Source organism: Fusarium sambucinum, chromosome IV, assembly GCF_050947815.1.
Source record: "Fusarium sambucinum isolate potato_lamoka chromosome IV, whole genome shotgun sequence".
NCBI lineage: Eukaryota > Fungi > Ascomycota > Sordariomycetes > Hypocreales > Nectriaceae > Fusarium > Fusarium sambucinum.
Window position 1 is genome coordinate 7,694,372 of NC_139291.1, and position 11,918 is coordinate 7,706,289.

General features: G+C 47.7%; 5 protein-coding genes across 5 annotated transcripts; 2 read left to right on the top strand and 3 right to left on the bottom strand.

The window, feature by feature from the left end:
• Window positions 1–626: 626 nt before the first annotated feature.
• On the top strand, window positions 627–2,186 carry FSST1_002484 (delta(14)-sterol reductase; the record flags this gene model as incomplete). The annotated part of the gene is made up of 3 exons (XM_083228479.1): window positions 627–688; window positions 744–1,048; window positions 1,096–2,186. The coding sequence occupies 3 exons, from the start codon at window positions 627–629 to the stop codon at window positions 2,184–2,186; spliced, it is 1,458 nt and encodes a 485-aa protein (XP_083092666.1).
• A 1,762-nt stretch (window positions 2,187–3,948) lies between these two features.
• Window positions 3,949–7,100, top strand: FSST1_002485 (beta-glucosidase; the record flags this gene model as incomplete). Its single annotated transcript, XM_083228480.1, has 4 exons — window positions 3,949–4,044; window positions 4,420–4,577; window positions 4,631–5,019; window positions 5,071–7,100. The coding sequence occupies 4 exons, from the start codon at window positions 3,949–3,951 to the stop codon at window positions 7,098–7,100; spliced, it is 2,673 nt and encodes an 890-aa protein (XP_083092667.1).
• Window positions 7,101–8,481: 1,381 nt separating this feature from the next.
• On the bottom strand, window positions 8,482–8,727 carry FSST1_002486 (uncharacterized protein; the record flags this gene model as incomplete). Its single annotated transcript, XM_083228481.1, has 1 exon — window positions 8,482–8,727. One exon carries the CDS (start codon window positions 8,725–8,727, stop codon window positions 8,482–8,484), a length of 246 nt encoding a protein of 81 aa, XP_083092668.1.
• A 627-nt stretch (window positions 8,728–9,354) lies between these two features.
• FSST1_002487 (uncharacterized protein) lies at window positions 9,355–9,652 on the bottom strand (the record flags this gene model as incomplete). Its single annotated transcript, XM_083228482.1, has 2 exons — window positions 9,355–9,487; window positions 9,537–9,652. The coding sequence occupies 2 exons, from the start codon at window positions 9,650–9,652 to the stop codon at window positions 9,355–9,357; spliced, it is 249 nt and encodes an 82-aa protein (XP_083092669.1).
• A 22-nt stretch (window positions 9,653–9,674) lies between these two features.
• Window positions 9,675–10,091, bottom strand: FSST1_002488 (uncharacterized protein; the record flags this gene model as incomplete). The annotated part of the gene is made up of 2 exons (XM_083228484.1): window positions 9,675–9,897; window positions 9,952–10,091. The coding sequence occupies 2 exons, from the start codon at window positions 10,089–10,091 to the stop codon at window positions 9,675–9,677; spliced, it is 363 nt and encodes a 120-aa protein (XP_083092670.1).
• Between the last annotated feature and the right edge of the window lie 1,827 nt (window positions 10,092–11,918).

The following is an 11,918-nucleotide window of genomic DNA, read 5'->3' on the forward strand; positions in this document are numbered from 1 at the left end:
CAAGTTAGAATAAAACGATCAATACAAAAGACAAGGTCAAGATGATAATAAAAGAAGTGTTTCCTCCCTGATTACGCGTTATGACCCTGCATCCAAAACCTCAAACTGTCCTCCATGTCACTTTACGGATACCTCAAGGGGCTTTCTTCCGAGCTTGTGATTGGTTCATCCATTATTAGAACTCTTTGTCAAAATCAACGGGTCTTTATTTGTCCGATGACAGCATCATTCATCGTCGGAGAGTCGGCTATAGAGTCTCCGTTGGTTACACTGAAACCGAGTTCCACACAAGCTCTGATTTGCTGTAATCCGATGACGAAGAGACAAAGCCGAATACGACAAGGGTTTCACAGGAGGAAAAAAGCGAGAATTCGATACCTGGTCCCCAGCTCTCAACGCTATACGCCAATGCCCATGGCGTATAGGGGACGCTTAGATTAGATCAAACTAAAAGTCGTGTAATTTCGTCAACGACTCTCTCCCTGATGGCTTGTTTTGTTTCTCTACGTTTTAAAAACTTAAAGACTTGACATTGTCTTTCCAACAGTCTTGGTTTTTAACCAGTTAACTAACTGTTTTTAAGTTAATTTTCTACGGTTGTTCCTCAATTCACAACAACCTTAACCATGGCCGTCAAGCCTAAACAGCCTCTTGCGCAAGAGCAGCACGGCTACGAATTCTTTGGCCCGTAAGTCAATCCTACTTTATCTCTTTTGAGTCAAGTGTAACTAATACAATTATAGTCCTGGAGCTTTTGCCATCTCATTCTTCCTCCCCGTTCTCGTATACGTCTTTAACTTTGTCTGCAATGACATCTCTGGTTGTCCCGCGCCCTCTCTTCTACAACCCAAGACTCTTTCGCTCGATGCGCTGAAGCAAGAAGTTGGCTGGCCTCACAATGGAGTTGCTGGTCTTGTTAGCTGGAACGGAACAATCGCCGTCATCGGATACAATGTTTTGTCTTTGATCCTTTACCGCGTCTTGCCCGCAATCGAGGTTGAGGGTACTGAGTTGAGCTCCGGTGGAAGACTCAACTACCGATTCAACAGTTCGTCATTCTTCAAAGTCCACATATTCATAACTAACCTCTGTTAGCTTTGTACTCTAGTACTTTCACTCTCGTTGTCCTTGCCGCCGGAACCTTTGCTCAGGGCGCCGAATTCCCTGTTTGGACCTTCATGTCGGAGAACTTTATCCAGATCCTTTCGGCCAACATTATCTACTCGTATCTCGTTGCGACATTCGTCTACGTCCGAAGCTTCAGCGTTAAGCATGGCAACAAGGAGAACCGCGAGCTCGCTGCCGGAGGCCACTCGGGTAACATGTTGTACGATTGGTTCATTGGTCGTGAATTGAACCCCCGTATTGAGATTCCTCTCATCGGTGAGGTCGACATTAAGGAATTCCTCGAGCTCCGACCCGGCATGATGGGCTGGATCATCATGAACTGCTCCTGGTGCGCTCAGCAGTACCGCAACTACGGTTTCGTGACCGATAGCTCTATCCTCATCACCGCTGTCCAGGCTTTGTATGTCTTTGACTCTTGGTGGAATGAGCCCGCCATTTTGACGACAATGGACATTACCACCGACGGCTTCGGCATGATGCTTGCTTTCGGCGACATTGTCTGGGTGCCTTATGTATACTCGCTTCAGACCCGCTACCTCTCCGTCCACCCCGTCTCGCTCGGTCCTCTGGGTCTCGCCGCGATGCTCGGCCTTATCGGTCTTGGCTTTTACATCTTCCGATCGGCCAACAACGAGAAGAACCGCTTCCGCACCAACCCCAACGACCCCAAGGTCTCCCACCTCAAGTACATCCAGACCAAGACGGGTAGCAAGCTGCTTACAACTGGCTGGTGGGGTATGTCCCGACACATCAACTACCTTGGCGATTGGATCCAGTCGTGGCCTTACTGCCTTCCCACGGGTCTCGCTGGCTACCAGATCATGAGCGCCGGAGCCAACGTTGAGGGTGCCTTTGTTATGCGCGACGGTCGTGAGGTCGTTCAGGGTGAGGCCAAGGGATGGGGCATGTTGATTACCTACTTTTACATCCTCTACTTCGGCATTCTTCTTGTTCACCGCGAGCGCCGCGATGATGAAAAGTGTCACCGCAAGTACGGTAAGGACTGGGAGGAGTATCGCAAGATTGTTCGGTCTCGAATTGTTCCCGGCCTTTACTAATTAATGTATGGAGACAAAAACTGGAGAGAGGCCTAGGAGACAAAGGTTCTTAATGATCTCGGGCGGTTTACCGGTTCGAGGAATGTAATGTAGTATAATGGGGTCATTGATTAATATGGCTGGGATATCGTGAGGTTCCCTGAGAGAAAAATTTGCACGATGAGAGCTTACACACCTTCCTGTATAGGAATTGAGCTACTGCGTCATCTAACTAATAATGTTTGTCGTTTTTAAACATGTGCAGTATGCATACAACCCAAGGCTCGTGTCTATCCAAGGCCAATTGCCTCTTGCATGTCATGTCCATGATCCCCAACTTTCAACTGCGCCACTTCTAGACCGTTACATGTAAACCAAGGCACAACCGAGCAATCCGTATTTATGTCGTAGCGGAACAAAATCTCATGGATCAACTACGGTAGAATAGAAATAATATCACCAATATGGAATAGATGGCCCAAGAAACGCATCACAGGATCAACGGGCCGCAATCCCACGGGCGTTTGTCGGACACAAACGATCGCTTTTGACTAAGAGACAGGGATCTCTTGGTCCCATTTTGCGGGGAAGAATAGTAAGACCCGACCCTCATCGTGGGGAATGGGGAGAGGCATAACAGCTTGTAGACAGTCGAATCGAACCGGTCAAGATAAAAGAGGAGACGTAATTTTGTGCTACCGAGGCATATGTCGTGGGATCACTTAAACTTTGACCTAAATAGACAAAGTGAAGCAAAAGGTAAAAGCATAAAAGATTGTACGACCTTTTTGGGAAATTTAGCTATGCCGATCCATGGCGACCCGACTCTGACCTCGAAGTGATGAGCTGGAAAACTGTAGTGTAACGTTGTCAGACTTGAGTTACCATGATTCACAGAGTATCCGACCATAAACTCAACCTGTAGATGTATAGATCCCTGTTCTTAATTGTGAGACGGGTAAACAAAAGAGCATCAACCAGAAGGGAGATGAAAAAAGAAGACAAGACGATGTGACGTCAATGATGGCCCTGCAAGAATGCTACCGCGTCTTTTCGATGCAAGTCAAGGCTCAAGTCTTCTGATCAGTCTGATAGAAAGATGATTTCTCCTCTTTCAACATCGGCCCTTTTACCCCACGACCTAGCATAAACCCATAAACCCAAGACCCTGTTCAATAAGCAATTGTCCAATCCCAACCATGATCGACCCTCCAGCGGCGTGTTTTTGCTGATTTGTGGGGTAAAGAGAGACAGACGACTTTGATGACGATGTCCATAAACTCCCCATTTTTTGGGTATTCTTTGTCTTTTTTTGCACGGGAGAACCGGCCTCGGGTGTGATTAAACTCTGAAAGGAAGGGATTTGCAAAAAGTTTACAGTGGAGTGGTCTCTACATGGTTTAAACTCAAGGTAGTAGAGTAGCATGCATGGATGCGCGCTGAACTTTGTAAAATGACCACAGCATCTGTCGTGCGTTTATTATTTACATTTTGACTCTGCATGGGACAAGCTTTGTCTGTTTAATATAAAATCGACTATCCCTCTCCCTCTTTTTTCTCGTGTTGACCTACATCTTGTGTCGTCTTTAATATTACAACCTCCAGGGTCAATAACTAGCCTCCAATATATTGGACTAGCCCTGTAAACTCCTGTCAGTCACTATTTCCCTCCCTCGCTTGCTCTCCTTAAATAGAGAAGCATTTATTATTCTGTTAGACCCAAATTACTCACTGAATATTATTATAGTCGCTTTAGTTATATCTACAGCAAGAAACCGACAAGATGAAGGCCAATTGGCTTGCCGCAGCCGTTTATTTGGCTGCTGGCAGTGATACTGCAGCTGCCGTCCAAGTCCCTGATACTTTGGCAGGAGTCAATGTAAGTTACTCCTTTCATTTCATCTCACCTCAACTTTTGCCAGGCCACAACCATTTTGCTTTTCTCACGATATTTGTATTGCAAACGCGATATCTTCACAAAAACAAGCCTCAAACATGTCTCTACTTCTGATCATTGAACTTGTCTTCCTCGCTTACATCGCCATAATCCTCTACTTCTTCCCTTTTCTTGTTCTTCTCTACGCTTTTGACTGGCTTTGTAGCCTTGACATTCTTCTCGCATCCCGTTCCGATCTCTAGATTACTCCCCGAGGCGCTTGATCTACTTGTAGAGATGCGCCTCTCATTTCTTGTGTCGCCAGCTGCGATGGTTGCTGGAATAATGGTTCTTGATCTTCATACTGACAGTCAAAAGCTCGTTGCGCGCGACACACTCGCTTATTCTCCTCCTCACTATCCTTCACCATGGATGGACCCTGAGGCTCCTGGTTGGGAGGAAGCCTACGCCAAGGCAAAGGACTTTGTGTCCCAACTTACTCTTTTGGAAAAGGTCAACTTGACCACTGGTGTTGGGTAAGTAATGAGCGACAAGACATACTTCAATCCCCAGCTAACTCGGTCTTCAGATGGCAAGGCGAACGTTGTGTAGGAAACGTGGGATCTATCCCTCGTCTTGGTATGCGAGGTCTGTGTCTCCAGGATGGTCCTCTCGGAATTCGCCTGTCCGACTACAACAGCGCTTTCCCCACTGGTGTCACTGCTGGTGCCTCTTGGAGTAAGGCCCTCTGGTACGAGCGAGGACGATTGATGGGTACCGAATTTAAGGAGAAGGGTATCGACATTGCCCTTGGCCCTGCTACAGGTCCTCTTGGTCGTCACGCTGCCGGTGGACGAAACTGGGAAGGCTTCACGGTCGACCCCTATGCCGCTGGCCATGCTATGGCTGAGACCGTCAAGGGAATCCAAGATTCAGGAGTCATCGCTTGTGCTAAGCATTACATCGCCAACGAGCAAGGTATGTTGGAGTTACTTTAAATCGCTATAGGAACAAACTAACCCTCCATAGAACACTTCCGTCAACGTGGCGAAGTCAAGTCTCGCGAGTTCAACATTTCCGAGTCTCTGTCTTCCAACATTGATGACAAGACTATGCACGAACTCTACAACTGGCCCTTTGCCGACGCCGTCCGCGCCGGTGTTGGCTCTATTATGTGCTCTTATAACCAGGTCAACAACTCGTACGCTTGCCAAAACTCCAAGCTCCTCAACGGAATCCTCAAGGACGAGATGGGTTTCCAGGGTTTCGTCATGAGTGATTGGCAGGCTCAGCACACTGGTGCCGCCTCCGCCGTTGCTGGTCTTGACATGACCATGCCCGGTGACACTGAGTTCAACACTGGCTTCAGCTTCTGGGGTGGAAACCTCACCCTCGCTGTTGTCAACGGTACCGTTCCCGCTTGGAGAATCGACGACATGGCTACCCGAATCATGGCCGCTTTCTTCAAGGTTGGTCGATCTGTTGAGGAGGAACCCGACATCAACTTCTCCGCTTGGACTCGAGATGAGTACGGCTTTATCCAGCCCTACGCCCAAGAGAACCGAGAAAAGGTCAACTTTGCTGTTGATGTTCAACACGACCACAAGCGCCATATTCGCGAGTCTGGCGCAAAGGGAACTGTCATCCTCAAGAACTCTGGCTCGCTTCCTCTCAAGAAGCCCCAATTCCTTGCTGTTATTGGTGAGGACGCTGGCCCCAACCCTGCCGGTCCCAACGGTTGCGGCGATCGTGGATGCAACAACGGTACTCTTGCCATGTCATGGGGTTCTGGAACCTCCCAATTCCCCTACCTCGTCACCCCCGACCAAGGCATTTCGCTCCAGGCTATTCAGGACGGCAGTCGATACGAGAGCATCCTCAACAACAACCAGTGGCCCCAGACACAGGCTCTTGTCAGTCAGCCCAACGTCACTGCCATCGTCTTTGCCAATGCCAATGCTGGTGAGGGTTTCATTGAAGTCGACGGCAACTACGGCGACCGCAAGAACCTCACTTTGTGGAACCAAGGTGATGAGCTCATCAAGAACGTCTCCGCCATCTGCCCTAACACAATTGTTGTCCTCCACACCGTCGGCCCCGTTCTGCTGACCGAATGGCACAACAACCCCAACATCACCGCCATTGTTTGGGCCGGTGTTCCTGGACAAGAGACTGGTAACGCCATCGCTGATATCCTCTACGGCAAGACCAGCCCTGGACGTTCCGTCTTTACCTGGGGTCGCACTGCCAAGAGCTACGGTACTGAGGTTCTTTACAAGGCCAACAACGGCGAGGGTGCTCCCCAAGAGGACTTCACCGAGGGCAACTTCATCGACTACCGCCACTTTGACAAGCAATCCCCTAGCACCAACGGAAAGCGCGCTACCAACGACTCTGCTGCTCCTCTCTACGAGTTCGGTTTCGGTTTGTCTTGGACCACCTTTGAGTACTCTGACCTCAAGGTCCAGTCTGTCAGCAACGCCTCTTACAGCCCCCCTGTCGGAAACACCATTCCCGCCCCCAGCTACGGCAACTTTAGCAAGAACCTGGATGACTACAAGTTCCCTGCTGGCATCCGTTACATTTACAAGTTCATCTACCCCTTCCTCAACACCTCTTCCTCCGCCCAAGAGGCTTCCAACGACGTCGAGGGTAACTTTGGTGACACCGCCGGCGAGTTCCTCCCCCCCAACGCTCTCAACGGCTCATCTCAGCCCCGTCTTGCTTCTGGTGGTGCTCCTGGCGGCAACCCTCAGCTTTGGGACGTCCTTTACACTGTCACCGCGACCATCACCAACACTGGCGATGCTACTTCTGACGAGGTTCCTCAGCTTTACGTCAGCCTTGGTGGTGAGAACGAGCCCATCCGTGTCCTCCGTGGTTTCGAGCGTCTCGAGAACATCGCTCCTGGTGAGAGTGCCACATTCACCGCTCAGCTTACTCGTCGTGACCTGAGCAACTGGGATGTCAATGCCCAGAACTGGGTGATCACTGATCACGCCAAGAAGATCTGGGTTGGTAGCAGTTCTCGCAATCTGCCTCTCAGCGCTGAACTGTAGTGGAAAAGGGATTCATGGGGTATTTTTCTTGAAGCTGAAAGGTTGTCTACGGATATGTAAACGGTAGAATAACCTTGTGCCAGTCACGTCAATGGCCAGCATAATTATTTTGATAAAGCATGAAAATAAATTTTTCGTTTATACATATGATGATATCCCTTTTGATTTGTTCAGCAGTACCCTTAGTAACGACATCAGTAATTTGTAGAAGTTTCAGATCTCGATACGTGATATGATGACTGCCTCGCCTCGAATCCTTACCATCGGCTACCAGATATAATAATGTATAGCCTCCAAATTATTACTCGCCATTGCCGCCGGCGCTCGACAGTCTCTTCCCCGCCCTCCCCTTTATCATGCGCACATGGAGGAGAGATTGGCAACTATTCATACCTATATAAAATGCCTATTGACGCCCCCCTCAGTTGCCAATATCTAAGAGTGGTTGGCAATAGGGAGCATAGGAAGGGGGCACTGGATGCATGGCCTGTCTCCCGGATAAGAGACATTGTAAAGTTCACTCTGTAATAAGGAAATATTGCGGACATCATCCTGCTGCCAATGGAAGCGATGGGCCTGCTGTTGACCTTGAAAGACGAGCATCCCAACCGCCCAACACTGTGAGTTTGGGACAATACAGAGGTTCACGGAGTTCAAAGACTATTAACAAGATATCAATGATGACTCGGGTTTACCTCTCAACCAAACCTCGTTATCTTCGGAAGCGTATCGAGTACAGTGAGGGTTGAGCCAACTTGAGGATCCATGTTTGGAAATCTTGAGATGTAATATTGTTGATTCTACAATCGAGAGTGCCATTGGTATAGGCAGATATGGCTTTGGATATGATCGTTGAGAGAGATACGAATGTAAAAGGGGAAAGGAGGCAAGGGCTAGTCTCGATTGTCGGTATTTCATTGGGGAAATCTAGGATGAGTCATAGGTTAGTACATTTCTAACAGAAGGCAAAAATGATACCTGTTGCATTATTATTACAAAGGACGTAATGATGAATCTGACGTAGCAAGGGCAACTGGCGACGGAACTTGACCTGGCAGTTGTTGGAAAGTAAAGCTCCATCTTCACTCATACGGCACAGGAAACCGAAGCCTTTGGGTGTTGTATTGTATTTGTGGCAGCATAGAAAAGTATCACGATGCTCGGGGAGACCGGTGATACTTTAGTATTCTACATCCTTGACATACAGGACCAAGTACCGGCTTCTCGTAGATGGGACCCTGGTCCACCAGCACCAATGCCATGTGCACGAATGACAACATGTCATTACTAAGTAGACGTTATAAGGTGGCTCGCAAGTATATCCAAATAGAGACAGATGCAACGAACCTTTGATTTCTGTAGATCATCCCGCAAATCCAAACTAATCGTCAATCTTTCTTTTGTCCTTTGCTGGCTTTGGTGTTATAGGCCGGACAGTCATGCACAAGCCGCTGTTTCTGTCTTCGAATGCAACAACTAGCCGGTTCGATGATGGTAGCTTCTTCTTGCACCGCTTGCACTTTTGCTCTTCTGCCTTGAATCTCGGCAATCCCATGAAAAGAACATTCTCAGCAAGGCGGCTAACACCACCACGGTAGGCAGGGGGTAGATAGTGCGGAACGAGCATTGAGACTTCTTTAGACAAAACGTCAGTGGATGGTCACATGGTTTGTGTTTCACACTCCTGAGACATGCGTCTTGAAGAATCATGAGTAGATTTCGGAGATGACGCACCTGTGTAGATATTGCCTTGATATCGATTCTTGCCTGTGACTTGAGTTCGTAATGATGTTTAGCAAATTGACCAAGCTTTCACGTAAAGTTTGTCAAGATAGATGCTTGAGGGAATCGAGTTGATATTAGGCAAATCACAATTTACCGGTCAAGAAACATGATCACAAGACTGTGCATGTACGTCGGTAACGTTCATCCGTAGACGGTAACTCCTATGGTGCTGAGCATCACCCGTATCAACACAGGATCCCAATCACACAGCGGTGATATCAAAGCAATTTCAGGTGGTAGTCAACTGACATGTGCCCAGATGCTCTCTTCCATCTCTTGTCAAAAATGCCACCAGATTAGCTGGTATCGTGGTAGATCTGCCGACACTCAGTGTGAAGCCCGTGATGTAAGTTGTCCTTTGATGGTACAAAACAATTGCCGATGAAACAAACGTCAGCCCATTGTCCATGTGGATGGAAGAGTAGGAAAAAGAGCAAGTCCTACCGAAAGGGTCATTAACGTCTTGGTGCTACGTTGTATGTTTGATTCTAAGCTTTTCACCCAGAAATAAGAGGCAAATATGCTGCTTGCCGCCTGAATGCTTCCAATCGGTCCGAAACTGGTTTTGAGTAGCAATCAAAAGGATGATATTCGAGATACGCCTATCGTTGAGATCAGCTGGGTGCACAGTCGCTTACCAAGGATACTGACTGGCTGGAAATTCCTAAGTTTCCATCGTATATCACGTCAGGCAAGCTCAAGCCCTCGACAAGCAGATGATAGTGATCCCAAGTTGGTAAATGTTGCGAAGGTAGAAGGGAGTACATTGTGTAATGATCAAGGTCATATTTAAATGCACTCGGGCCCTCGTTCCAAAATGTCGATGGTCTTCGAGAGACAGAGACAGATCGCGGAGGACCCGAATCTTGCAAGAATCAGTGGTTCACTGTCTTGCTTGTCAAGGTGAGCACCATCTTTGTCGTGTTTGATGCTGAGTTTGCGTATGACTGATAAGCTTTGGAAGTAGGGCTGACAGGCGAGGGCATCTTGGTGAACCAAGTTTGTGGATTGTCTGCAGCAGATCAGTACTTCTGTTACCTGTTATTCCAGCAGCCTTCTCTTGTACCTCTGTTGGATGCGGGCGAAACATGCTTCGTCAGTCTGTCTGCTGATGGTTTGCGTGTTCGGTCCTCCCATGTAGGGGAAGCCTTCGATCCTCATCTTATCCTTCGACGTAGCATCGACACTGGTGCCGTGATCGAACATCTTGTCCGCAATAACGATGAGATGCTTTGACACGATGGGTGAGACTGTTTCGACTGTCAGACTAGATGCCTTGTCGACTCCAGCTGCGTCAATGTTAGCACACTGTATTTTCTGCCGGCAACACGGCAAGTAAGTACGCCTTTGAAATGGTCACACTCTTTTGCTAATAAGAGTAATTACAGGCGAAAATTCATGTAACTGCATTGTATGACACAGTCCCATACTACCTTTTCTGCAGAGAGGGCGTCGGGCGTTTAGTTACCTTTGACAGCGAAGATCCCGACGTGAGGCAAAGTTGATACCAGAGTTGAACTCGCGCAACTTTGCATCAGAGTCTTGGAACGATCCAGAATCTGGGAGAACATGATTTTGGTTTGACTGTCAATTTTGTTGAGCTTGGGATGGAAAATGCGTTTAGGAAAGAAGGAGGGAGCAGTTGACAATTCGGATGGAAGGTGGAACTCGCAGCCTGGAGAATAGAAGGAAAGAACTGTAGTGAGCTAGCCTACGTGTTTTGGGCGGGTGAATCAATTAGAACTTGCATCATTTCCTTTACCAAATACACTTGTTTTGTTTATTCCACGATCCTGTTTTATCGACTTGATTTCTACGAGAAATAACTTGATTTTTATTACTGTAACAGTGGGGTTTACATCTTTCAAAAGCGTCCAAATCGCATTGCGAGTCTGATTCAACAGTTCTACCAGCAATTTAAATGTATTTACCCTTAATTCCCTCCTGAGGCCTCCAGCTGACCTTGAAGAAGCTGCCTGATCTATCATCAGTCATGGCCCAGACAGCGACATATACGATGAGATCAGTAACGAGAAGTACGACTAAACACAAAACCTGGACTCATTTACCATGGTGAGAAAGCTCCGGTCGGCTCGCTACTTGGCTACCCCTTGGCGAAGCTGCAACACAAGAAGAGTTGAGTTAGTTCTTTGAACTAGAACCTCACTTACACAATCACAGGCCTGCAGTCGTTTGTTGGTCATTTGACGATTTCGCCGTTCCTCCGATAGACACCAATCACCGCTATCTTCGTCTACGGCTCCTGCGCACCGCAAACAGTCCACAGCATCGCCCGGTTTACCTTGAGATTTCAAGGGATAAGAGCCTCACAATCTCACGATGACAAACCTTTGAGTTGTGCGCCAAGTATTTGGGTTGAAAATAGTGTTCAACAAACGGAATCGGTTACAACGTACAGCGTACAACTTCGGGAAGTGCAGCCACAATCGAGGCTCATCAAATATTCAGACTTCAACGTCATTGTTTCTCTGAAACACCGGTTCGCTTTTCCTAAGGAAGCAACTGTTTGAGAGGGAGCCTGATTGCCCGAGACAACTCGAGAGGAACACTGGACTGATATGCTGTCATAGTTTGAGAGCGATGGTCATGCGGCGATTGTGGTCCCATATCGTAAATGGTTTCCCGAGAAAGATGTCATCCCACTATCAATGGAAGAAGAGGATGGAGGAACATACCTCAATATGGTTGAAAGTGTTCTCCATTGTATTTCCAAGTGGAATACACGCCATCGAGTGTTTGTTTTATTCCTATTGTGATTATTGACAACATCTTTACTAACCTTTATGCTTTTCTAGGAAGTCAAGTTATGAGCACCCGTTCTAACTATACACTTCGGAACGGCAGCCATCAATAAAGTACGTCACTCAACAGGCATCCAGTCTCCATCGCATGGCAAGCCGCATCAGCTTCCGAGGTGTAACGAGCCCACGTTTTGCTAAAAGGTGTCAAGATAACATCCAGGGTGTAACGAAAGCTTAAACCGGGCAACACAAGCCAAACTATATAAAGCTG